Source organism: Tiliqua scincoides, chromosome 3 (assembly GCF_035046505.1).
Source record: "Tiliqua scincoides isolate rTilSci1 chromosome 3, rTilSci1.hap2, whole genome shotgun sequence".
Taxonomy (NCBI): Eukaryota; Metazoa; Chordata; class Lepidosauria; order Squamata; family Scincidae; genus Tiliqua; species Tiliqua scincoides.
The window spans coordinates 193,565,852-193,593,725 of NC_089823.1; the positions used below are offsets into that span (position 1 = coordinate 193,565,852).

The 27,874-nt window shown below is 43.2% G+C and overlaps 1 protein-coding gene across 5 annotated transcripts; it reads left to right on the plus strand.

Annotated features, from left to right (window-relative positions):
- The first annotated feature begins 32 nt into the window (after positions 1–32).
- SAP130 (Sin3A associated protein 130) lies at positions 33–27,874 on the plus strand. Of its 5 annotated transcripts, none has more exons than XM_066619610.1 (21): positions 33–147; positions 3,386–3,503; positions 3,623–3,861; positions 5,509–5,667; positions 6,850–6,961; positions 8,240–8,364; positions 9,252–9,376; positions 9,706–9,856; positions 12,231–12,321; positions 12,679–12,783; positions 13,268–13,409; positions 13,936–14,054; positions 17,498–17,794; positions 18,978–19,152; positions 19,656–19,760; positions 21,792–22,147; positions 23,071–23,319; positions 23,638–23,763; positions 25,094–25,197; positions 26,116–26,229; positions 27,106–27,874. In XM_066619610.1, exons 2-21 carry the CDS (start codon positions 3,392–3,394, stop codon positions 27,262–27,264), a joined length of 3,165 nt encoding a protein of 1,054 aa, XP_066475707.1. In that variant the 5' UTR covers positions 33–147; positions 3,386–3,391; the 3' UTR covers positions 27,265–27,874. The 5 variants fall into 5 exon arrangements, with proteins under 5 accessions (XP_066475707.1, XP_066475710.1, XP_066475709.1 ...); XM_066619613.1 differs by having other exon boundaries at positions 23,074–23,319; XM_066619612.1 differs by having other exon boundaries at positions 18,981–19,152.

Below are 27,874 nucleotides of genomic sequence, written 5' to 3' on the forward strand. Positions count from 1 at the left end.
TAGTCTCGAGACCCATCAATCCGAAAGGGGGGAGGGGAGCTGTGCTGCGGCAGCGGAAGCAGCGCTCCCGAGCGAGCCCCTCGGTGTCAGTGAAGGAAGCTGTTCTGGGGGCTTTCTTGAGAGGCGCCGCCGCGCCCTGGGCCGCAGGTAACTCAGCGGGCTAGGGGAGGGCTTGTCCCGGGAGGAGGGCTCCGGAGAGCGACGTTGCGGCTCTTCCCCCCCGGCTACGGAGCGGGGGCTGAGGGGAGCCAACCGCCCCCTTCCCTTTACGGCGGTTGGTGGCGGCCGCTTCAGCTTTTCTAGCCCGCTGAACATCCGGGTCCTTCGCCCTGTGCGTCTGTTTCACATAGTGATCAGGGGAGGCGGGCCCTGCCCACTCCTGATTAACCATCGCCTCCTTTCCCATTGGCGGCCTCAGGTAAACTCTGCGAGTTTTCCCATTGGTGGACGGATCTCCCCATTCTCTATCTGATTGGGCCGCAGTGGAAAGAAGGAGCGTTTTGATTGGCTATTCCGCGGAGGAGGCGGAGCTTACGAAGAATCTAGTGGGCGGAGCCTATGTGAATAGATGGACTCCCACCAGAGCACGCGAAAGGGGCGGAGCCTGGGGTGTTGCTTCTGGTCTTCTCCTGCCACTTTACCGCCTGGTATTGTGGGTCGGTCTCTCTCTCTGTCAAGGGTGCTTATGGGTATTGTAGGCGGGGGAGAGTACCCAGTGGTACATAGGGTGCAAGTTAGTTTGCTTGCCTGGATTTAGGCTTGTGCAGTGCTGTAGATTTTAGAGTAGGCTTCTATGAAGTCCTTCGGAGTGCTGAGGCTGCAGTTTTTTTACAGTGCAGTTGCTTGGGAGTCAACCCCCTTGGACTTCTGAATATACTTGTATTGGGTTGGGCAGCAAGTGTGTAGAATGCCCCAGTGCTGTCTGTGTTATACTGCAGGTGGGTAACAGAAATAAAGCATTGCCTGCACTAACAATTAAAAAGCTATTCTTCAATTACATTTTATGCCACCACATCATAAAATGGAATTGATAGACAGTGGTGTCAATAATACAATAGGATTGAAACTTCTTCTTCACTTTCTTTTTTATCACTTTGGGTGTAGAGGGAGATACAAATTTCTGATTCTTGAACTTCTAGTGGCCTCTTCCAGTGTTATTTGATGTTGTTGCAATATATCTTTGATAGCCAGGGAAACAGACCAGGGACAGACTATGTTTGCTCCCAGTGTGGAAGGGATTGTCACTCCCGAATTGGCCTATTTGGCCACACTAGACACTGTTCCAGAACCACCATTCAAAGCGCGATACCATAGTCTTCTGAGACTGAAGGTTGCCAACAAGAAGTTTCTCCATCGTCCTCTGGGTCTGCCTCATGCTCTTTGCCCTTCTCCTCTCTCAATGTATGCCTTATATGGTATATATAGGATTGAATGACTGAGTATAAAATATGTGTAATTATTTGGACAGGCTGATCTGATAACTGTTTACCTGCATATTTGTATGTTACCTGTCGCTGAACCGAAGGAAAGATCTTCACACTATGAGGCTATTTACTTTAATTGGTGTTTCAGCACCATCATATAGTCTGATTCTATGCACATTTATTCAGAAATTATTCCTACTGTGGTCAGTGGATCTGCTTTCAGGTAAGTGCACAGGACTGCAGCCTTAATAATAATAATAATAATAATAATAATAATAGTATTTATATACCGCTTTTCAACTAAAAGTTCACAAAGCGGTTTACAGAGAAAAATCAAATAACTAAATGGCTCCCTGTCCCAAAAGGGCTCACAATCTAAAAAGATGCAAAAAGAATACCAGCAGACAGCCACTAAAACAGACAGTGCTGGGGTGAGGTGGGCCAGTTACTCTCCCCCTGCTAAAAAAAGGAGCACCCACTTGAAAAAGTGCCTCTTACCCAATTAGCTTGGCAGCAGAAACTATCAGTGCTGTTGTGTGATCGCTTCCTCCCAGTATCTGTATGGTTCTACTGTGATGTACAAGTGGCTTCTTCAAACTGAGGAAAAGCAAGCATAGGGTACGAACAGGTAGGAAAGCTTGACTACTACCAGCCCCGTGCACTGGAACCCAAGGACTAAACAAGTGTGGAACCCCTGCAAAGATTTTCTGCGTTAAGGACATTTTAAGGTCTAAAGTGACAAATGGCATTATGTTTATATATTGTATTGCCCGCTTATCTAGAAAAATATGATGCTTCAGGAGTAGCAGTAGGTATTTCCTCGTAGTTGGGTTATCTAAAGGCACAGATAAATTCGCAGGTAGCAAGACAGGGAAAGGCCACTGCCAGTTGAAAGCCTATACTGGCTAAATGAACCAATGATTTGATTCAGTGGTTCAGCCTTCTAATCTATGGTTTAGTTTCTGTTGGCAACCTTCAGTCTTGAAAGACTATGGTATCACGCTCTGAATGGTGGTTCTGGAACAGTGTCCAGTGTGGCTGAAAAGGCCGATTCAGGAGTGACAATCCCTTCCACACTGGGAGCAGGTGCAGTCTGTCCCTGGTCTGTCTCCCTGGCTATGGGCCTTCCTTCTTTGCCTCTTTGCCTCAGTCTGTTGGCCAAGTGTCTTTTCAAACTGGAAGAGGCCATGCTGCACAGCCTGCCTCCAAGCGGGCCTCTCAGAGGCCAGGGTTTTCCATCTGTTGAGGTCCACTGCTAAGGCCTTCAGATCCCTCTTGCAGATGTCCTTGTATCGCAGCTGTGGTCTATCTGTAGGGCACTTTCCTTGCACGAGTTCTCCATATAGGAGATCCTTTGGGATCCGGCCATCATCCATTCTCACGACATGACCAAGCCAATGCAGGCAACTCTGTTTCAGCAGTGCATACATGCTAGGGATTCCAGCTCATTCCAGGACTGTGTTGTTTGGAACTTTGTCCTGCCAGGTGATGTCGAGGATGCGTCTGAGGCAGCGCATGTGGAAAGCAGTTTAGTTTAGTTGAATGCAAATGAACCACAGCAAACATTTGGCTTGTGTACTCTTCCTCTCTTTGGTATGCACAAGAAAAGGAGGATAAAAAATTTTGCACTCATTTTAAAAACAAAGCACAGTATCTAATTATGTCAAATTTTTGGGAAGTGCAGTTTAATTAACTAATGCTATGATAAGCCAGGATATTAAACCATAATCAAAAGGTTTCTGTTCTCCTTATTTAAAAACAGTCTTACTGAATTCAGTTGAACTGTTTGCATTTCAGGATTATAACCAGTATCTTGATAAGGGAGTGTTTTGCACTTTGGATGTTAGTATCGACAGCTTGAGAGCACTAGTCATTAGTCCCATTAAACTCATTCAAATTATTCATAAAAAAACAGGGTTCAAGAATGTGATCATGTGAATGATTTATTGTTCTGTGTACAGGTGGAAATGAGTTCTCAGCAGTTCCCCCGTTCTGGCGCTCCTCCCACAAGTCTAGGACCAGCTCCTCCTCCAATCTCCACCAGTGGATCTACTGGATTAATAAATCCAACTACTACAGGTAAGGCAACTATTAGATTTGAAGTGGTTTTCCCAGGGCTGTAATCCAAAGCATACTTGTGACATCAGATATTGCACATCTTACCCATTTCTAACTGGTGTTTCTTTCTGTCTCTTCAGCAGTAAGTGATGAACCCAGCCGAGAATCAGAAGTTACTCCCAGAGATCTTGTGGTTCCTGGTGGCTCACTTCAGTCTCGTGAAGAGAAGCAGGAAACAGTGGTAGTTCGGCCATACCCACAAGTGCAAATGTTGACTCAGCACCATACAGTGCAGTCTGGAGTGCCAGTTACAGTGGCAGCTCCTCCAGCACATCTGGCTCCAGCAGTGCCACTTTCTTTTTCTGAAGGTCTTATGAAGGTAATAATAGTGGCTATCCCATAATAGAAAATGGAGTTAATACTTCTTGTCTAGTGCAGTCAACAACAGTGAAGTTTGCTTGTACAAATTTTTTGATTGTATAAATAAGCTTAAGTACAACTTTCTGTTCATTTTAACGTTTAATTGTTTCACCATCATTATTTAACCTGAGTACTTGGAACAGGAGAGGTTGAATATGCTTAGTTAATAGTTTTTAATCTGCTAAAGCTCTTATCAATAAAGCAGCTTGACAAAGAGAGCAGACTAGTAACAAATATGTCATCAAAATATCTAGTGTATCTTGCCTCTTCTGTGTGCCACTAAATGGTATGTCCAGTCATGTAAATATTGGTTTTTCTCACTGAAAAAATTACCTGTTTCTAATTATAGTGCCACTTCTCCATACTGAAAAATGGATGCACCTCTGCTCTTATGTTGTTCTGCTTTTGTGGTCTTAACTAGGTGTCAAAGAAACCTCTCATCATGTTCTGAGCTAGCAGGGAATACAAAATCAGCTTTATTTTAGTTATCTTACTTATAGTATGTGAGGAGAGCTCACACAGGCCTACAAAATTGAGGGTCAGAAAAGTTTTTCCGAAACTTTATGGTGGCTTGACATGAATTTGGGGTGCTGATTCCAAAAATGGCATCCGTTTTGCCCTATCACGTCTAGTTTTGGAGATATAGTATAGCCTCATTAGTGAATGGTTCAAGCAGCTTCCTCATGAGGAAGCCATGGCTGCTTGAACCATTCACTATACGATATCTCCAAAACTAGACGTGACAGGGCAAAACGGATGTCATTTTTGGAATCAGCACCCCAAATATACCCAGGAATTGGTGTAACATTTAAGGAAGCAAAATGTGTGTTGGCCTGTGTCATCTGTAGGGTTTCTGCCTCAAAAACAAGTCACAACTCAGTGGTTCCCAAACTTTCTAGAGGCCCAAAAGGGACCTCTAGAGGCTGCTGCCTGATTTATAAATGCCAAGGGGTATGGCTTTAATGGTGATTAGGCAGCAGTTCTCTGCCCTAAGTAGCAGCTTGTTTAATCCCTGATGCACATAGCCCTGCAGTTTTCAAACTCTCAGGGAGTTTAAGGACTGCAGTAAGTGCCTGTGTGGGAGCAGGGAAGGCAGCGGTGGCAGGGGCAAGGCAGTGACACGATCCCCAGGATCATGTTGTTAAAGGGACCGCAGGGGCTGGCATGTACCTACCAGTCCCTGCTGCAGCCCCCCCCCCCCCCCCCGGGATGCAGGGTGCAGAGAATAGTTCAAGCAGCTTCCTCATGAGGAAGCCTACACCATGGCTTCCTCATGAGGAAGCTGCTTGAACCATTAACTAAAGAGGCTATACTATATCTCCAAAACTAGACGTGATAGGGCAAAATGCATGTCATTTTTGGAATCGACACCCCAAATATACCCAGGAATTGGTGTAATGTTTAAGGAAACAAAATGCGTGTTGGCCTGTGTTATTCCTTTCAAACATTTTTAAAGCATATTTACCGAAGAATGCAAAAGATTATAATGAGTTTAATGGTTGTTAGTGAGTTATTTCACATTTCCCCCAGAGACTGGCTGCATACTTGTATTGTTCTTATTTCTGCATTATAAATAGTCACTATTATATTTTTATGTTCTTTGCAGCCTCCTCTGAAGCCCACCATACCCAGCCGTCCTATTGCACCAGCTCCCCCATCTACTTTGTCTGCTCCCACCAAAGTTCCTGGACAGGTTACCGTAACAATGGAGAGCAGCATCCCGCAGGCCTCTGCTATTCCTGTAGCAACGATCAGTGGACAACAGGTTAGCGTTTTCATCTGCTAAAGCAGCAATTTTCAACCACTGTGCCGTGGCACACTGGTGTGCCGCAAGTCGTCCACAGGTGTGCCACAGGAATTTGAGGGAAGGTCATTTATTAGTAGGGCCAAAGGGGGATGTGAGCTCCCACTGGTGTGCCTTGTCAATTGTCAAAAACCTGATGGTGTGCCTTGACAATTTTAATGCCTTGTCAATGTGTCGTGAGATGTAAAAGGTTGAAAATCACTGTGCTAAAAAACATATGTATGTTAAAGCTACATGAGAGAGAGGACTATGAACTGTTGTAATTTTAAATTTATGCCTAACGGTAAGCTATAGCCCCTATCTTAACAGTGCCTATCTGACCAGAACATATGACCATACAGTTGAAGCTGCCTTATATTGAGTCATGCCATTCTCTTATCTAGCTCTCTACTGTCTACGAGCCCAATCCTGTGGTCCGCGCCACGCTTCCGTGGCGTGGACCACAGTAGCAAACGTGCCATAAGGGCTTACCACCAGGCTCCCACCGGGCTGCAGAATGGGAAATGGGGACGTGGTCGGGGGCATGGGGGAGGTGTTCCGGGGAGGGGGGAGGCATGGTTGAGGACGTGGGGGGGGGCTGTTCCGGGAGGCAGGGGAGAGGCGGGTCCACGGAGCCAAGCTCCACAGGATCCAGGGAACTCGGGCAGGGCTGCTTGCCCTACACAAGCACCTTCACTTTAGCAGTGACCGAACAGTCACCGCTAAAGTGAGTAGTCCCATTGCGGAACTGCTTCCCTTACTCGGAGGAAGGGGACGAACATCCCCTTCTCCGTGGTAGTGCAGGAGGCTCTGGATCCAGCGGGAGCCCTTTGTGGAGCCACCAGGTCCCGCAGCTCCGGGCAGCTCAGGATTGGGCTGTACATCAACCAGGAATAGAGTCTTTCCTAGCTCTGGAGAGGCTACAGATTGAACCTGGAACCTTTTGTGTGTACCCTGGCCATCCTCATAACCTGTACCTTCGTGTTTCTCTTCAGGCTGAAATCCTATACCCATTAACCTGGGAGTAAGCCTCACTGAGGACTTACTTCTGAGTAAACATACATAGGATTGTTATGTATCAGTATTAAACACTGTATCAGTAGTTTGTGATTGTGTGTACATTTTGTCTTAGAAAAAACTTACTGTTTTTCTTCTTACCTGCAGGGACATCCCAGCAACTTGCATCATATAATGGCAACGAATGTTCAGATGTCAATCATCCGAAGTAATGCTCCTGGGCCACCCCTACACATTGGAGCTTCTCACTTACCTCGAGGTACTTAATTTAGCAATACTTTAATTTTGAGGGGTGGTTTGGGAGTAATGCGTATTAAACTGTTAATACAGTGATGATACATTTAGAGCAGACTTGTCTCAGGAGTGACTACATGCATCCCTCATTTTCTGTATCTAATTCGTTCCTAAAAATGGCCCAAGAAAAGGGGTGATGGTGTTAGGCAGAGGAGGAAGAATGAGAAGTAGGAGATGGTGATGGTGAGACAAACTGTTGAAATCTGACCGATAACAGATAAAAAGGACTGTAAACATGGGAGTACACCCAAAACATCACATAATTTTTGCACCTTGAAACTGAGTGCGAATATGCACCACCCATCAAGCAGTGTGTCTCATGCAGACACTTGGCACAATTTTTAATTATGGCCTCAGTTCACATGGACCAAATGCCTCTTCTCCTACTGTATACAGTACTTTAAAATAATCATACAGATAAAGAAATACGGTATTAATATTTGCAGTACATAAGTGAAAATTCATATAGTGAAAGTATTGTTAGCAAGGGGTGTGTGCACTTGTATTTTTAGCTGTGTTGTTTTGCGAAAGGTAGCTGAGTTTAAAGTATAATAATGGTGTTTCTAAACATGCCTACATGCTTTTAGGAGTTACTGTGAGATTGGGTACTCTCTCCACTCCTCTGCTTTTTGAATCTCAAATTTCACCTCCCACTAGCTGATAACAAAAGTTAACATTTGTCGTGATATTTACTATGGTTACAATCTCTCTTTTGACAAGAGTTTGCTAACTGGTTTTAAGTTCTATCTAAGGGAGAAGCTCAATTAATTAAGCAGCTCAATCCTATGCAGCGCTGGTGCAGCTGGGCCACTGGGCCCATTCTATATCTAGCGCTGCAATTGAGCAAGTGGGAGGTCTCCTTGGGGTAAGGGAATCCCACAGTCCATTTCCCAATTGCTTTACTATAGAAACGTGACTGAAATAATTATATTCGCATCAGCTCTATTTTGTGTTTTCACCTGGTCTTTTATGTAAGCAGTTTGGGTAGTTAGTACTATTACAGTGCAATCCTACGCGTGTTTGCTAAGAAGTCCCACAATGTTAAGTGGGGCTTACTCCCAGGTAACAGTGTATAGGATTGCAGCCTATACAACCTATTGCATTGTTTTTTCTTAATTTTTTTTTGCAAGTATTAAGTAAAAGTTAATGTATTAAGTATTAAGTAAAAGTTGCAGCCACTTTGATGTTTTAAAAGTAGAAAAACTAGCTATATATTTTAATGTAGCACATGGATTTTTCTTAGGTGCAGCTGCTGCTGCTGTTATGTCCAGTTCTAAAGTAACAACAGTCCTGAGACCAGCTTCACAGTTGCCAAACGCAGCCACAGCTCAACCAGCAGTTCAGCACATTATTCACCAACCAATCCAGGTAGGTGACAGTCATGCAATATTGCAGTCAGACTGTTCTTATTTAATGCTCTGTAACCTTTCCAGTGGGAAACCACCCAGAAAATTCAGTTGACTTGCATAATTATATGAACTGGGATGTGTGGTAGCTGCAGAAGGGTAGCTGATTGTGGAGAGAATTTTTCAGCATCGTGGGATTAGTTCTGGAAATAACCACTTGGAGAACAAATTGTAGAGAAATTACTCGAGTGGTGATCTTCAAATTAGTATTAATAATATTATTATTTATATATCACTTTTTAACAAAATTCACAAAGTGGTTTACAAACAAAATTCAAAAAATTAAGTGGCTACCTGTCTCAAAAAGGATCACAATCTAAAAAGATTCAGAACATCACTAGGAACGGTCAGTAGAAAAGACCCTATGCTTGGATGAAGGATAGTTTTTCCCTTCTAAATATAAGAGGAACACCCTTTGAAAAAGTTCCTCTTCACCCACTTAGCAGGGCAATTCTGCAAATTCTGTTCAAGAACTTTCCATTTTACGTACAATTCCAAAAGTGGTGACTTATAGCTTTTAATTCTAGTTGCATATAAAATTATTTACCAGTAAGGCTTATTACAATGTCAGTGGAATTTTTTTCACTTTACAAAAATCTACATCTTGGTTGATGAATAAATTTGCTTCCAACAATAATACATTTCATGACGTTTAAGAGACAGAAATTTCAAAAAGGTATTTTATTAAGGTTTTGCAATATGTACCTTTATTTCAGTTGTATCAGTTCTTTTAAAATCTTGGTAGTGAACTCACATTTAAAATATTTACTGGATTGACAATTATAATGTTAACCAATTTGTAATGATGATGGCTAGTCATTACCTCCTTTTGTCCCCCTGCCTTCATAGTCCCGACCCTCAGCAACAACATCAAGTACCATCCCTCCTGCTGTAGTAGCAACAGTCTCTGCTACAAGGGCTCAATCACCAGTAATTACTACGACAACAACACATGCTACAGAATCTACCCTCAGGTAACCAACACAAAATGGTCTTCAGGAACCATGTGGATAAAATTACTGAGAGTTACTTTCATGCATGATGAGATGTTATGTGATGAGCTGTTCTGTGTGTAGCAGCTTACATGCAGTTCTGCTAAGCAGCCTTCCATCTGGTAGCCATCTAGCATAAAATGGTCTTTTGTGAAGTGGCCAGGAGGCACCTCTGTGTTTGCTGTTGGTGCACTAATTCATATCACACACAGCATAGCAATAATGGTGAACCTGTGCTTTCTTCTTGTGTTAGGAATTCACTGACTCTTAACTTCTTCCAAAAAAAATAAACTTCAGATTTTCTTTCCTAGTCGGCCAACGTTGTCAATTCAGCAGCACCCACCTTCTGCACCTATCAGTATTCAGCGCCCTGCGCAGCCACGGGACACCGCAACTAGAATCTCGCTACCTTCACATCCAGCCATAGGAACACCAAAACAGCAACTCCACACAATGGCTCAGGTAAAGCATTATGTACAAAATGAATGTAGTTGTTTCTTCTTCTATATCATGTTTTGGTTTTTGCTGCCGTGTGGCTTTAAAAGCAAATGAAAAGAGTATTTTGCCCGGTTTTTAATTTCCATTTCAAAACTTATTGTATTGTAAAATGGTTAAAAAAAAGTTTTTAGACTTTGTTAGCCACCTTGGGACTAATTGTGAAAGGCAAGATTAAAACAAAAAAGTAAGCACTGAACAGGGTGTGTGTTGGGCTAGGAGCTTAATACTAGATTGACATAGCATGATTTTTAAGCAAACCTGCATGAAGCACACCAGCAATAATTGAGCAACAGCTGGTGTAGCATAGTAGCTAAGAGACTTAGAGCCCAATCCTGTGGTCCGCGGCACAGTTCTGTGCCACAGACAACAGTCGCGGGGGTCACCACTAGGCTCCCAATGGTACTAGCCCAGCACTGGCTGGTGCTGGGCTAGCACCAGGCGGTGGTCCAGGTTCCGCGGCTCGGCAGTCTCCTGGACCGCCGGGCTGCAGAACGGGAGGCGGGCAGGGGGGAGGCATTCCGGGGAGGGGGGAGGTCAGCGGGGGCGGGCAGAAGGCGTGCAAGTGGGTGGGTGGGAGGCGTGTTGTGGGGAGGGAGAGAGGCGGATCTGCAGAGCTGTGCTCCGCAGGATCCAGGGCACTCATGCAGTGCTGCATACTCTACGTGAGTGCCTTTACTTAAAGAGAGTAGCCCCATTGCGAGGCTGCTTATCTTACTTGGGGAAAGGGGATGAACGTCCCCTTCTCCCGAGGTGCCTCCTGTGGTAGTGCAGGAGGCGCAGGATTCAGCTGCAGCCCTCATCAGAGCCACCGAGCCTGGGCACTGCAGGCAGCTCAAGATTGGGCTGTGAACTTTAATAGGGACACCCTCTGCCATAAACTCTGTAGGTGGTCTTAGGTCTCTTTCAGCTTTAGATCCCCAAGAGCTGAGGTATTCAATCTGTGCGTCCTGCCTTCCTGGTGAGGTGTGGCTAGCCTCCAGGGGCGTCGCCAGGCATCTCGGGGAGAGGGGCTGGGCTGCTCCACATGCTGCCTGCTGACTTGCTGCTTTTCTGCAGCTGTGAATGAGGTGGGTGGGGCAGCGTGAGGCTGGGAGGGCGTTTGAAACATGTGGGGGGGAGGTGGGAGAGAAGGCTGGCTGGGCAGGCAGAGGTGCCGCATCTCATCATGGAGCTCTCTCTCCATGTGCAACCTCGCGCCAAGGACTACATTTCCCAGTGTGCCCCTTGCCATCCTGGGATTGGTCAAGGGGGAGCCCAGCAACACAAGCTGCTCAGCGAAGGAGTGAGCCAGCCTGCTCTTAGTAGGGGGTGTCCAAATGCCCCAGCCTGCATCACTCCATCTTGCCTGGGGGGAACAGGGGTGACTTCTGCATGCTGGGTGTATGTGTGTGAGCAGCCCCCACCTGCTTTGCAGTGAGTTGTAATCTTGCTGTATGTGGCTGCAATCCTTTCCACACTTTCCTGGGATTAAGCCCCATTGACTCAAATGGGGCTTACTTCTGAGTAGACCTACATAGGTGTGGGGTCTGCATCAGCTTAACCCAGGATCTTCACCTTTCTCTTTTTCCTCCCCCTTCAAAAAAGAAAAAGAGCCACTCTTGATGACTTTGTCTCCAAAAATTGATTAAAAATAAAAATCCCCATTTCTTTTCAGCCATCCCCTTTTTCCTCCTGCCTCCTTTGGGGGGGGGGGTACTCTGATGGTTGCTATTGTAAGACAAAAGGCACAATCCCAGCTAGGTCTACTCAGAAGTAAATCCTATTGTGTTCAATGGGACTTACTCCCAGGAAAGTGGGGTTAGGATTCCAGCCAAACAGTCTTTATGTCTCAGTTTGCATCAGTTTGCAGTTAGCAGATACACACAAAACAAAGGCTTCCACTCCCCCAGCAAATTCATCACTTCTTCCCCCCTCCCTTTCCAAAACCCTTCAGGTGTGCTGCTCACAAACTCAGGGCACAATCCTAACCAGGTCTATTCAGAAGTCCTATTTTGTTCAATGGGGCTTACTCTCAGGTAAGGGTGGTTAGGATTGCAACTTCAGAGTGCTGGCAGCTGTTGTTTCTAGTGTATAATTATAACACCTTCATCCCCATTTTGGGGGTAACTGAGGTGAGGTGTTGTAATGGGGAGCTGTGGTGAATGGCTACAAGGATCAGGGGAGGGGCGACCCAGAAAAGTTCGAGAACCACTGCCCAAGAGCAGTATGGGGATAATAGTACTTACTTACCTTAGAGGTTATAAGGATTACAGTATATCGAGGTAATACATATGAAGCACTCTGCCCATTTGTAGAAATGCAAAGTATTATTTCTTGACATGCAATTTTTCTTCAATAGAAAACTATTTTCAGTACTGGTACTCCGGTGGCAGCAGCAACAGTGGCGCCTATTTTAGCAACCAATACCATTCCTTCAGCAACCACAGCTGGTAAGTATCTGTCTAGCATCTCCTTTCTATAAGTAAAAAGCCAACTGTTAGGGAGAAAAATACCTTATTCTAAAAAAATCCATTAACATAATATTAACTGATTAGAGACTATCACAATCTATTCATATATAGCATAATAAAATCATCACGCATTGTTTTTTGTATGCCATTTTGTGAGGCTAGCTCCACAGAGTAATCTCTATTGTATAAGATTTTACCAGAGAGATGTGTACTGGGCCCTAGTCATGGACAGTTTCTGTGAGAAATAAACATACTTCTGCTTGCTTGTTATCTACAAATTCTGTCAAAGACACAAATACGGAGGGATATTAAACTGCATATATCTCTGCCTTTTAGGTTCTATATCTCACACTCAAGCGCCTACAAGTACAATTGTCACAGTGACGATGCCCTCGCACTCTTCCCATGCAACTGCTGTAACCACTTCAAACATCCCAGTCGGTAAGAAGCTGCTGGTTTGGGGCTATGTATCATTTGATCTGTAAATATGATTTGTGGGTGGGGATAGAATGGATTGGGGGTATGCATACATGCTAGCAAATTCAGTAAGTGATGATACCTCGAATAGGGAGAAAAAGATATTACAGTCTGTATTTTGTTAGCTTTAGCAACAAGCTCTCTGGAAGTTATTTGGAATGATAAAAGTCCTTTTACTTAGTTTTTACTTTCTTCTCAGAGGAATCCAGCTTTTCCCATCAATTTCTCTGGAATGGATGGTTTCACTAGTACTGCACAGATGGTGCATATTTATGCACCATCAGACTTTTGCCATTCAAAATCTGGGTTTTCAAATTCAGATTACTTTCATGAGGGAAACAACATAGGGGCATTTGGAGCTTCTAGTTGTTCCTTTGCTTACTGGAATCTATATTGCTTACCTGCGAGTACTTTGTAAAGAATTGTGATGCTTTCTCTCACTATGCAGCTAAAGTGGTTCCTCAGCAAATCACACATACTTCTCCTCGCATCCAATCTGACTACACTGCAGAGAGGAGTAACCTCATTCCTATATCTGGGCACCGTGCATCTCCAAATCCAGTTGCAATGGAAGCTAGAAATGATAACAGGTAACTAAATTAATGGTCATATATAGGATAGATATTTGATAAACTTGGGTGCATAACATGTATATTGTAAGTGAAGATAGTTACACGAATAGAATGGCATGCCTTGATCCTTCAGTCAACCTAATCACAAAGCCTTTGTATGCTTCTGTGAAGAAATGCAGAAAAATAAGGTTATTATTTAGGGCCAATTCTCGGTTGAACCGACTGTTCAGGACCCTAGTTTTAATACTGTTCTGACATTTTGGTGGCAAGGAGCACGTGCAAACCCACCAAGACTTTTGCTACATTCCAGATATTTGTTCTTAGCCTATACTGTACAACTGTATCAGGGTATAGAAAGAATTGAGTTGGAATACTGAGGCTTTACAGGTGGCAACCATAAGGCAAGAAAATGGGATGTCCTGCAAAACAAACAAATTGGAACAGTAGTTTGCAATACCATAAGCTTAATAATCACTGCTACATTTCATAAGGTGACTGTAATTGAAATACTTGTCTAACATTTGGTTGATCTTTACTTCTGTAGACAGTCAGTGCCTGTTCAATTCCAGTACTTTTTACCAACATATCCACCTTCTTATCCTTTGGCTGCCCACACTTATACACCTATTACGAGCTCCGTGTCTACCATCCGCCAATATCCTGGTAAGAAATCACAGTGTTTACTGATTTATAGAGGAGTATAAATGAGTCTTGTGCATAATATACAGAAGCAGTTCAGAGCTGCAACCAAATAAGAAAGACAACCCATTTAATGCAGTATCTAAATTCTTCTTAAGAAAAAAAACCTGCCTTTTGGGAGTTGGTTTTGGAAGTGATCACTTATTATTTTTTTTTCCTCTTGTATTTCTTTTATATTTGTAAGCCACTTTGGTTATCCTAGATGAAAAGCATGATATGTATGTAGAGTACTTAAGCAAAAATATTATTCAGGCTGGAGGTACAACACTGACAATAAATTAATAGAGGTCGTCCCTAACAAGTATGTCTTACTTATGGATGTCTCAGCTTACGGTAGCCACACCTGCACGAAAGTGCAGATGTGGCTGTGTGTATAAACATGTACTATTGTGCAGGTACTAAAGCTTTGTTCTGAATTATGTCATTTCCGCCGAGAATGAAATCTGCACCTCAGTCAGTGACTACCTATTCCAAGAACTTGAGAGACACAGTTCTACTAAATAACTTAGTTTAGTTTTTCTAGGCATAGCATGTGTATTACCTAGAACAGGGGTGCCCAAACCCCGGCCCGTGGGCCACTTGCAGCCCGCTGCAGGTCCCCCCATCTCCAATGGGCACTCGGCCCTCACCCCAGCCCACACTGGGCCGCCGTGGGAGCTCCTCACCTTGCTTTCCCTCGCTGCCGCTGAGCTCAGTGGCAGCAAAGGAAAGACAAGCCCAGTGTGTGCGCAGGGCCTTTTATAGTGGGAAGGTAATGTGAGACTTGCAGGTCTCGCGTTTCTTCCCACTATAAAAGACGCTGCGTGCTTGTCGGCTGGTCTCTTCCTGCCTTCCATGGACTGGGCTGGGCTCTGCTCAGCTGGGCTCGGCTCCCCTCCTGCCACCTGAGCCAGGGGAATGCAGGAGAGAAAGAGATCCCCTGCTGGAGGTCTCACCCTGCCTTGCCCCTCCCATGGGCTCAGCTCCATGGGCTCAGCTGGGCTCGGCTCCCCTCCCCCCCCCCCCGCAACCTGAGCCAGGGGAGTGCAGGAGAGGGAGAGATCCCCTGCGAGGGAGGGCAGCCCAGCCCACAGCACATGTCTGGAGGGAGGGCTGGTTGGCTGGCTGGCTGGTCAGGCAGGCAGCAGCACATGCCGCCCTAGCTAGTGAGGAAGGGCAGTTAGGTGGGCAGGCAGGCAGGTAGACATGCAACTGGGCGAGCAGGCAGGCAGCCCAAGCAAACAAGGGAGGTAAGGAGGGAGGGCGAGGGGGCAGACGAGAAGGCAGGTGTGTGTGTGTGAAAGTGTGGAAGATCCCCCCCTCCATTTGCGTGTGTGTGAATGGGATCATAAACTGGCATGAAGATCACCCCCCCTTATTAGGGTGAATGGGATCATAAACTGGCATGAAGATCACCCCCCCCTTATTAGGGTGACTGGGATCATAAACTGGCATTAAAATCTTCCCCCCCTTTATTAGGGTGAATGGGATCATAAACTGGATTGAATTCATTTATTTCCCTCTCTAATATATTCATTTATGTAAATTTATTCAAATTTGAAATGTAAATTCTTTTTTTCTGGCGGGGGGGCCCCCTCCCAACACAGTGTCAGAGAGATGTTGTGGCCCTCCTGCCAAAAACTTTGAGCACCCCTGACCTAGAAGAAGAATTGCAGTATAGAATTTCAAGGGGCTTAGTTAGGATTGTTTACAGCCCAATCTACTTAGATGTGTCTACTTAGAAGTAGTTCAACAGGATCTACTCTCAGGTAAGTGTATATAGTTTGTAGCCAAATACCATAGTCCTATACACACTTGCCTGAAATGAAGGGCCCAATCCTAATCCAACTCCTCAGTGCTGATGCAGCTGCAATGCAACCCCATAGTAAGGGAACAAACATTCCCTTACCTTGAGGAGGCCTCCATTACTGATCCCCCCCATCGCAAGATGCCGTGCAAACCCCATTGGCAAAGCTGCACCAGTGCTGGAAAGTTGGATAGGATTGGACTCTAAGTCCCACTGAATGCAAGGGACCTTACTTTTGAGTAGACACAGGATTGGGCTGTTACATAGCATATTCAAGGAGTGTTGGGGTCTTACCACAGCAGTTGGAAAGGTGTCCAAATTAGAGGAGTGGGGCAAGTGGTTCCTGCATGTTCCCCCAGAGTCACAATGAAGTGGAAAGGGTGTGTGTGTCTCTTCTCAACCTGTCCACTGAGGGCTTAATGGACAGGTTCAACCACCCCCTTTCTCATTCCAATCTTGTTTACTCGTAGTAAGATCGAAAGGAACAAATTTGTTTTTCTAGTGAGTGAACTTGGAACTTGTTTTGTTTGTAAGAAGAAAACCTTAAGATGAAAAGGTGAATCAAAGCTCAAAGGGCAGAAGTTGAATCAAAAACCATACCTGAATCAAGCTATTTTCTTCATAGTCATAGTACAGGTTGAGCCTCCTAATTCATGAGGGTTCCATTACCATAACTCATGTGGATGGCAAAAATTGCATTAAAGCAAATCCATTTAAAAAAACAGTTTGCCTTTGCTAGGCGATTTAAAAACAGCCTTGCCGACCTTTGTGATGTAAGGCAGAGTCATTAGGCAGACAATCCATCAATCAGTCTCTCTCCAGGTGCTTAGAAAGGAGTCACTTCTAGGTAGTGACCCCTCCTTTCACCAGAATGCAAAGTGATTATCTTTCTTTCACTTGCTCAGGGGGAAGGGAGGGGTTGCTTGCCTTGGAGTTAAGCTGTTCAAAGTGTCTGGAGAGAGAATGATTGATTGTCAGCCAGCTGCCCTCTCTCACTTTAACAAGGCTATTGTTAAATGACTTTTTTCCTTTAAAAGGCCCTTCTCATCGCACTGAGATAAAACTGCAGGTGAAAAAATCTGTGGATAATTAATTTATACCTGTAGTAATTTCCTGATATCCATGGCATGAAATATGGGCAACCCACTGAGTTCAAGACTGAGATGAAATTTGAACTACAGGCTTTCCAGTTTATATCTCATGTTCCCAACCACTGCATTTCACCAGGTCTACAGTTACAAGCTCTGTTCAACAGTAATGCTGTATCATCCAATACCAAGTACTTCAGCTAATATGAAAAGCTGTAATAGCCAGACTCAGGCTGTTGAGTTGGCTACATGTTGTGGGGTGCAAACTATATCTTTCCAGCTCCATAAAACACAAAATGCACACAACTTCTGTTATACAGCCGTAACAGTATACTTCCATTGGTGCTTTATATATCTAAAATTGGAAGGGTTGGCTGATGAATTTTATGTAAACATTTGGCATCTTCAGAACCACAAATGTGTAAATAAACTTAAATATAAAATCAAGCAATGTTTCTTGGCAATGCAGGATAATTCATTCTCTATTTTACATGGAAGTAATTAAATATATTGTTTCGCATTTCCATTTTCAGCTCAGGCCCCCAACTCTGCCATAACAGCTCAGACTGGGGTAGGAGTTGCCTCCACAGTTCATCTCAATCCCATGCAGCTAATGACTGTGGATGCATCTCATGCCCGTCATATCCAGGGCATTCAGTCTGCACCAATTGGTGCACAGGGCATACAGCCAGCTCCTGTCAGTGCACAAGGAATACAGTCTGCACCAATTGGAACTCAAGGGCTACATCCAACTGCACCAATTGGCACGCAAGGTCTTCAGACTGCACCAATGGGTGCTCAGCAGCCACCAACTGAAGCAAAGACATCAGGTAACTAGCCAAGAATATTTGTGTTGCAGGTACAAGACTTTTGAACTATCCCTCTGACTGTGGTGGTTTTTAAAAAAATGTCATAACTGTTTTAAAGGCTCTGAAATTGTAATTCTGTACACACTTATTTGAGAGAGAGTCCTGCTGAACTCGAAGACTTCTGAATTAATAGCATGAATCAGATTGAACTGTCTGTAACACAGAAGGCTTTAATAGTTCAGTGTATGTCATATACAGGTTGTCCCTCATTATACACTGAGGTTCCATTCCAGAACCCCTAGTGGATGAAAAAAAAATCAGTGGATTAAAAAATGTGGAAAAATAGATTTAAAGACCCACTTCCAGGTTTCTTGCCCCTCCATTGCTCCTAATGGAATAAGGTCATGCCTCAATGTTCACAGAGGTTTGATTCTGGGACTCCCTGCTGGTACCATAAAATGTATTAAATAATAGCAGTTTTAAAAAATTTAAAAAGTGCATCCCTTTACAATTGTGATTTAAAAACACCTTTTCTTACTGTTGTAGAGAGGCAGTCATCAAGTAGAAATGCAAAGGATCCTCTGCCTTTGCCTGGCTCATCTGAGGAATGGAATGATTGCTTGCATGACTGTCTCTCTACAACAGTAAGAAAAACAGTTTTTTAAACTGTGATTTTAAAGGGATGCATTTTCCCCCTACTCCAGGGGTCAACATGTTCCTTCTCATTTGCAGTGGCCATTCGTGTTGAGTCAAATCCATGTATAAAAAATCCATGTATAACAAGGTTGAACCTGCACACACAGTAATGGACCCCCAAATTCTTCAGTTGGCAGATATTCTCTACATTCCATCAAATGTTGTATCATAAGGCAGCAGCTGTTGAACAAATGACTGCTCCCACCATTAGATTGCATGATCATTTGCAGGGCTGGAAGTGGTGCTAGCTCTAATTTTAGTATCGACTACAGTCCTTTGAAGACTCACTTGGGGTAGGCCCACTGAACATTGTATGACTTACTTCGGAGTACACATCTACACATCCCAAGAATTGGGCTGTGGATTATTTTAAAACACTAAATACAAAGTTTGAAGTGACTATACAATGGAGCCACATTGTCAATTTATTTTCTTGTAATGACAAGTTTAAAAAAATTTATCGTCTGCTAACTTCTACTCTTTAAATAATTTTGGTTATTCTCACTAGTAGTCTTGGCAGACGGAGCCACCATTGTGGCCAATCCAATCAGCAATACATTCAACACTGCTCAAGCTTCAACTACCGTGGTGCAAACACATAACCAGAGTGCCAGTTCGAGCACACCAGCCCAGGGTTCATCCCCTCGCCCAAGCATACTCCGGAAGAAACCAACTACAGATGGGTGAGTGCAATTGCCATAATATTTGTGATTTGAATAATCATAAAATAGCTTCTTGTTGCATTCTTCTAAGGGGGTAGTGTTGCAGCAAAACCAGAGAAGAGTCTTCTGGCATTTCATAAGTCACATTAAACATGGTGGGCAGAATGATACAGCCAATACAGCATATATGAGAAATGGCAGAGTTCATGTTTGAATTATTTTCTTTGGTTGCCTTATTTCTTAACAAAAAATATTCTCCAAGATTCAATTTTTCCTCTTGGTAATAAACTGAATTTAAAGCTGGAAATTATATCGAATAAATGCATTAGAAATGCAATAAAAGAGAAATAGTAAAATGTTTTGATTTTAAATTCCCTGAAGAACTAGTTTAATCTTGTTTTTAAAGAGTTGCATTTGGAATCAGTTCCATTTACTGGAACTGGAAATATTAATTCATTAGTGTTTTAGCTTTTTAGGTTCCCATGTAACAGATATTTCATGCTTAGTTGCCTTTTATTTTGCAGGTTGGCAGTTAGGAAGAGCCTCATTCCTCCTCAACCGCCTGAGGTAGCTGGCACTCGAGTTGAGAGCTCTATGAGGAATGCATCTGGATCACCAAGACCAGCTGGGTAGGATTTCATCATAAAGTGACACATGAAAATTCAAAGTTACTGGAATTTTAGCTTGCCAAAAAGGGAGCGAACTGGCTTAATCATTACAAAACAGTGAACTTTCTGTTAATCAACTGCTGAACACAGGGGAGTCCCATATCTGGGAATTCACTTGACCGTGGATTGGGTCTGGCTTCCCCCACATGTGCCCCCTCCAGAGGTGAGGGGCGCTCTATTCCTTTCGCCTTCAGAGGATCCTCTAAGCCCAACAGTGGGGAAAAAGTCACTTCTGGTTTCTTCTTGAAACAGGAAGTGACATTTTTAATGCCTTATAAGGTATTAAAAAGGTTGCTTCTGGTTTCACAGATAAAACTTTTTTCCACTGTCAAGCTCAGCCTGAGCCTGCCAGAGGCTGTGGACAGAAGTGGTGTTTGCCCGTATCCACGGTTTTACTTAACCGTGGGGGGGAGGGTTTCCTGGAATGGAACCCCTGCGGATATGGGGGCATGCCTATATATACTTCTGGGTGAAGGGAAGGTGAACCAATAAATGCTCAGGCTTTAGAAAAACACTGTTCTTAAGTTCCACAGCTTTCTGCCAGATCTCGTGTACCTCCTCTGTCAGTCCCACCCCAGCACTCACATCAGATTGTCATGATCTTTCAGACTGCTACAACTGCTTCCTTAAGATTTGACTATAATCCCTAATCTCCTCGATGTTGGCAACCTTCAGTCACGAAAGACTATGGTATTGCGCTCTGAATGGTGGTTCTGGAACAGCGTCTAGTGTGACTGAAAAGGCCAATTCGGGAGTGACAATCCCTTCCACACTGGGAGCTAGTGCAGCCTGTCCCCTGGCTGTGGGCCTTCCTTCTTTGCCTCTGCCTCAGACTGTTGGCCAAGTGTCTCTTCAAACTGGGAAAGGCCATGCTGCACAGTCTGCCTCCAGGCGGGCCGCTCAGAGGCCAGGGTTTCCCACCTGTTGAGGTCCACTCCTAAGGCCTTCAGATCCCTCTTGCAGATGTCCTTGTATCGCAGCTGTGGTCTACCTGTAGGGCGCTTTCCTTGCACGAGTTCTCCATAGCAGAGATCCTTTGGGATCTGGCCATCATCCATTCTCACGACATGACCGAGCCAACACAGGCGTCTGTTTCAGCAGTGCATACATGCTAGGGATTCCAGCACACTCCAGGACTGTGTTTGGAACTTTGTCCTGCCAGGTGATGCCAAGAATGCATCGGAGGCAGCGCATGTGGAAAGCGTTCAGTTTCCTCTCCTGTTGTGAGCGAAGAGTCCATGACTTGCTGCAGTACAGAAGTGTACTCAGGACGCAAGCTCTGTAGACCTGTAGATATGATAGGGAGAAGTGTCCTACAATTCACCATTGTTTTAGCAAATGAACACAATCTGCATTTTGTAATAAAGTGTGCTTTTTAATGACATAAAGGGCTTCTGATAGAAGAATTTTATTAACCAGAGCTATGGAAGGAAGATTTGGACTTGAAAAGATAAAGGAATGATTAAAAGAATGAGAAGCTGCATTGTATCACATAATTTAAACAGATTGCTAGAATATGCACAGAGATTCTTTGGTTCTTAAGCCTCTAGCACAAATTATTCTAATTTTTTCAGATTTAGGGCGCAGTCCTACCCTGCGCTGGAACAAGCAAGCCAGGAGGCTTGTACTGTATCCAGCACAGGATAGGGGCCAAAAGTGGCTCAGCCAGAAGCAAGGGGAAATTCTTCCCTTTACCTCTGGGAAAGGTGTCCTTTCCCCTATGGGTCTCCTCAGACTTGCGCCACCTCTTGAGGTGGCGCAAGTCTGAGTAGAGTGGAGCGGCTTCAAGTTGCTCCATTCTCCCCGGGAACGAGTTGGGATCCGGCATAACTACTGGATCCCAGCCCTGCCTCCTGCTTCCCACTCATAAGTATTGTTTCCAATAAAAGAAGGAAAGCAGATTACTATGACACTGATTAGGGAAGTATTATTAAGTTATAGCGGTAGAATCTTGAATAAAGGAAACCAACACTGTTTTGTTTTTTTGTTTAGTGCCAAACCTAAACCAGAAATCCATGTGTCTATGGCCACTCCAGTCACTGTGTCTGTGGAAGCAGTATCCATTCAGAGCAATGAGCAACCTATTGCAGTTCCTACTTCTCAGCAGCCACCATCTGCCATTCCAACAATCATCACAGCAGCCAGTCCACCTTCACAGCCCGCAACAGCCCTGTCAACCATTCCAGGAACAATTCCAGCTGCCCCACCCACTTCAACCACAATTGTGGCTGCTCCTCCACCTCCGTCAAACATAAGTGGTGTCCTCTCCACAGTATTGGGTCCTGTGGTACCAGAGATAAAAATCAAAGAGGAAGTGGAACCTATGGACATAATGCGGCCAGTCTCAGGTAGTCCTCTCTTCTCAGATCTCAGTTGATTACAAAAATCATTACAATCATCCATTACAAAAAGCTCATGATAATGAATGCTGTACATTTTCTAATATATTTAAAATTGTTTGGGGTTTCTGTTTGTCTCGGAATAGAGGTTCTCAGTATAGAGGTTCACAATCTAAGAGCATGGCTGGATTGTGAAGTGCCCATAGGCTAGCATAATCACAATGCATGAAAAGTAAAAGTGGTTTCATAGAAGAAACAATTAAAGTGGTTCAAAGTTCTACATTTAATGATGAGGTGTTTGTGGGAGGCACCAAGTGTTAAGTGCTGTGTATTCTGTAGTAAAAGCTGACAATTGTACAGCTTCACAAACAGCGGTGAGGTAAGACAAGCCTTTCAACTTTAAATTGAACAGCTTTTTTACAAAAAGAATTTTGCCTGTATATCGCTTTGCAATGACCATTACCAGCACTAAAAATTATGTGCTTGTAACCACTTTACTGCACCAAGGATAGTAGCTTACAATTTCCTTGTAAAATAAAACTGATCAAAAGCAAGCCTTCCCAAACCTTGTCAGAGTGAGCTTACAGATCAAGACAAACAATTACTCAATCCTCCCTGAATGTAAACAAGGCAAAACAAAGCCAGGTTGTTCATTTGGCTTTGCTTGCTCATGTTCTTGGCATAGTATCAAACAGTTCAAAAGAAAATCAGGTGGGAGATAAACATAGTAAAGTCTTTAAGATCCTTTGGGGGGGGGGGTGGAATACAGTGAAGCTGCCCCTTAAAAATGCACTGCAGTAGGAGTTAGCACAAGTGCTAGAGTATACAACTTACAGCATTGCACCCTTTTGGGCAAGGGAGGAGGTTGGAGGATATAGAAAATTTTCATTTTAACTCTCAGTCTCTTAAATACATTCCATCCTTCCTTTCAGCAGTTCCTCCCCTGACTACAAATACTGTGTCTCCGTCTCTTACGTTGCTGGCCAATAACCTCTCAATGCCCCAAAGTGACTTGCCACCTGGTGCCTCCCCAAGAAAAAAACCGCGGAAGCAACAGCATGTAATTTCTACAGAGGAAGGAGACATGATGGAGACCAATAGCACTGATGATGAAAAATCCACTACCAAAAGTCTGCTGGTAAAGACAGAGAAACGCAAGTCTCCTCCAAAAGAGTATATAGGTGATTACTTCTTTTCTGGGGCAAAAATATTCTTTCTTGGTGCCTGTTCTCCAAAACTTTACCTGTGCAAAGTATGACATTGCAACTAAACAAGGAATTGCAGCGAAAAACAATGAACTTCTGCTTTTCCTATTTCCAATATCTTGTATGTCTCTCTCTCTCATGTTCATATATATAATCTGAACATGAAAAAATTATTATTTGAACTGAGCTAATCCCTGGTTCAAGAATATTTAAATCAGGCAATCACATTCATCCTCCTAGTTCAAAACACGTATATTTAATGCGTTTCTTTCATTTTTCTTAATCCTTATTTAGATGAAGAAGGTGTGAGGTATGTTCCTGTGCGTCCAAGACCCCCCATCACACTGCTTCGCCACTATCGCAACCCCTGGAAAGCTGCTTATCATCACTTTCAGCGGTACAGTGATGTCAGGGTGAAAGGTACATTTTCTAATCATCACATTTTAGTATGGGTCTATTCCATTTTGTTAAGACAACTGACAAAAGCCTACTTGCAAAACTATAACTTCTAATATAGAACATGCATCCTTTTGCCTAGAAATACATTCATCACTTCAAACCAACACAATTTCCACTGCAGAGGTAATAGTAATGCACATCGGGTATAATTATATGAAATGTATTACAGAACCCCCACCCCCCGCCCTGGGGCATAGGACAAACAGGTCTTCAGCATTCTACATAGTTAACTTGCTCCTTCCCAGTGGCAAACAGAAGTAGAATTATGCAAAATAAGCATACAGTTGTACTTATCACGTATTACTTACTCAGTTCGCAGACTTTTGGTGGTGGGTACAATACAGCCCATGGTTATAAAAGATTAAGAGCAAAAAGACATCTCCTCACCAGTTTTCTCAGTTATCTAGAATTCCCACATTTAGCAGTACAGGTCCAACCTTATTATACACAGATTTGACTCAACACGAATGGCCACTGCAAATGAGAAGGAATGTGCTGATTCCTGGTGACCAGCACGTGAGTTGTTGTTGTTGTTGTTGTTGTTAATAATAATAATAATAATAATAATAATAATAATAATAATAATAATAATAATAATATTATTATTATTATTATTATTATTATTAACAGTATTTATATACCGCTTTTCAACTAAAAGTTCACAAAGCGGTTTACAGAGAAAAATCAAATAACTAAATGGCTCCCTGTCCCAAAAGGGCTCACAATCTAAAAAGATGCAAATGAATACCAGCAGACAGCCACTAGAACAGACAGTGCTGGGCCAGTTACTCTCCCCCTGCTAAAAAAAGGAGCACCCACTTGAAAAAATGCCTCTTACCCAATTAGCAGGGGTAAGTTAGTTATGGGAATGGAACCCTCACGAATGAGACTCAACCTGTATTTGTAATAAAACATTTTGGTGGGCATGCTTTCATATGTGGTTGTGCTTAACTATATCAGTATTTCATCCAGTAGAGAAATGGACATTCCTCATTGGTGTGAGACACATTTCCTAGTCACTGCACTAAGCCCTTCAGATGTACAGTTGGTACCTTTGAATGCAGAGGGTTATTTTCTTTTTTGCACATTTGATGGTATTTCGGTAGTCCACTCTCCACATCTGTGATAAAGCTCCAGATGCCCAGCGTATAAATAACTGCTGCTCCCTGAAGAAGGTTCTGAACTATTCATGTGCTCTTTTTATGTTGGTGAACTGAAGACTAAATAAAGTACATTTCCTGCTTTGTTGCATGATTGTTGGCCTTCTTCTCATCTTTCTCTTTCCTTCTAGAAGAGAAGAAGGCTATGCTGCAGGAGATCGCTAACCAGAAGGGTGTGTCTTGTCGTGCCCAGGGGTGGAAAGTTCATCTTTGCGCAGCACAATTGCTGCAGCTGGTAAGTGGAAGAATCACATTGGTTCAATATAAAATGGGGATGGGGGACTGAAGCAAACATTTGCAAGCCTTTGAAAAAATGTATACATTGATATATAAAATGCAGAAAGGCAGCAAGCTACCACCAGGTTGTTAGACTGCTGGGACTCTATTTTCCATCAAGAGTGAAGTGTATTCTGCAATTGGGTGTCTATGCATCAAATGAACCATTTAGTATGATTGGAGGTTTTGATCCAGGCATAAGAGCTTGATGCATTTTATACAAATGCTCAAAATTGGCAAATCCCTCCCTCTGGTGCACAGGTCTGAAGAAGTGTCTGGGATGGTGCTGCTGACCTGAGGAGGCAGCACTGCTCCACATTCCTGGATGCTTCTATTTCAAATGGGAGTGAGGTAGGTGCTTTGTATTCTAGCACCAAGCTCCCTAAGTACTTACATTCTCAAAGGCGTAATAGAGACAAGTGAGGTTACAGTCCGATTTTTTAGGAGTATTGGAACTGCTTTGTGTTTGTGAAAAGTATTTGGAGCTTTTGTATGGACCATGGTTTTGTTCCATGAGTAAGAGAAAAGATTACTGGAAACAGCCACTATTTTTTGATCAAGCATGGGACATGGGTTGTTTGGAGGCATTGGTTTTTGTAACAGTGTAGGCAGCACAAGATTAGGCTCCATGTTTCCCTATCCAAAGGTGGGTTAGTTCAGTTTTATTTTGAACTCTATTTAAGAGAAATCTCGTGGCAGCTGCAAAAACGATATTTTGACCACATAGAGAAGAAAATGGTTATGTTATTAGTGAAATAATATTGAACCTGTCAAAAGCAACTAACAGATGTGAGAGGGGATGTCCATAGTGTTTGTAGCTTTAATGTGGAATAGAATGAAAATGTTAGTAGTATTGCCAAATTCTACTGTTTTATAGACAAACCTGGAGCATGATGTGTATGAACGACTCACGTCCCTGCAAGAAGGGATCATTCCCAAGAAAAAGGCAGCAACTGATGATGACTTGCATAGAATAAATGAACTGATACAGGTATAGTACGTACCTTCTGTATGGTGTAGTAGAGTAACACTCTACTACAGTTGTTTTCAGTGTAAGCAAGAATTGTTAAGAGATGGAAGGGGGTGAATCAAATTGCACTGTCAAACAGTCAAATTGCAAATCAAACTTAGGCACACTACAGATTCCTAAAAATAAAAGGCATATAGCCGTTGAAAACACTGCAAGTTAGGAGTGTATGCAAATGATCCAATCTCAAAAATGTGTTCTTTAAACCCTAATAGGTTTGTTCTTCAAACCCAATTTGATACATTTCAAATTGCTCGTGTATGTAGCTCGTGTATTCAAGGTATAGGACTCCATAACAAAGTCCAGAGATTTCCATAATTTTATCCACAATAATATTGCTTTACCTGTTAGGGGGGAAAAAACCTATGCAACAATGGAATTATCTTGTCTCCTTTTGCACAGCCTACCGATGTACACATTTAGTCCCTGTTGCATATATGCAAGATTGGGCAGAAATGACTTAAAGTTCACTTTTACTGTGCATCTTGAAGGACAAAACATTTCACAAAATGTCTTTTGAAGAGTCTTAGGCTGCAATCCTAACCACACTTTCCTGAGAGTAAGCCCCATTGAACAAAATGAGACTTACTTCTGAGTAGACCTGGTTAGATTGAGCCCCTAGATGGTGTATTTTATCAGCAGAGATGAGAAATTAGGTTGGAATCAGACACTTCTGAATACATTCCTGTGGGTCATTTATTTATTTTTTTGAAAGGGCTGTTAGATTTGCTTTAAAATTCTTTAGATCCTATACCAACTGGTTAATCAAGGATGATAACAAAGATTTGCATGCCTTTAAAGTGTTTAACTTTTTAATATCAGCGCTGTGTTGTGTTTCAGGGGAATATGCAGAGATGTAAACTTGTAATGGATCAAATTAATGAGGCTCGAGAATCCATGCTAAAGGTCTTGGAACACAAAGAGCGTGTTCTGAAACTTCTCAACAAGAACGGAACTGTCAAGAAAGTATCCAAATTGAAGAGGAAAGAAAAAGTGTAGAGCCAGAGGTATAAAGACTCTGGAAACAGAAAGATTGTACAGAACAGTGTTAAGGCTCTTTTATTTTGGGTTTTATTTTACAGAGCTACATTTGAGTTAAAAGGATGAGTTTCAGAGATGGACAATGAATGGATGTGTGGAGTCCAGTGACCTTAAGGGATTATTATTGACCTATCAAGGAACAAAGATTTTTCCTCAGGCTCGTCCCTGTTTAAACTTCACATTCACAGTTTGTTTAGCCCTCTTGATGTGCCAGTGCCTACGAATTGGAACCATTGATGCAAACGTAGACAGTCCCCTTCCTTCCATCTTACAGTTTTAATGGTAACTTCACAGGTTTGTACAATGGATTCCTGCAACAGACCTCAAGAACCATCTATCTCGAAACTATCTGTCATGAGTGTTCAAAAAAATGTTTTTGGAGATGACACTACTTCCACCTGACCCACTCATCTCTTGCATTGGCAGGAGCAGCCTTCATAAACCAGTGCCACTGCACTGGCAGTTCTTCTACATTTAGAATCTTAAGTGGTTCTGAAGTCTCTAGCTGTCAATTTTTTAAAAAAATACATTTCAAAGTGATTTGTAGTGTTGTGGAGTGTGTGCGTGT

What these genes read in the sequence shown, in the direction of transcription:
- SAP130 (XM_066619610.1), top strand. Translation starts at nt 3,392, where the DNA reads ATGAGTTCTCAGCAGTTCCCCCGTTCTGGCGCTCCTCCCACAAGTCTA. An exon ending in GCTACAGAATCTACCCTCAG is followed by an intron (nt 9,377 to 9,705) that starts GTAACCAACACA and finishes TTTCTTTCCTAG; the next exon opens with TCGGCCAACGTTGTCAATTC. An exon ending in TACCATCCGCCAATATCCTG is followed by an intron (nt 14,055 to 17,497) that starts GTAAGAAATCAC and finishes TTCCATTTTCAG; the next exon opens with CTCAGGCCCCCAACTCTGCC.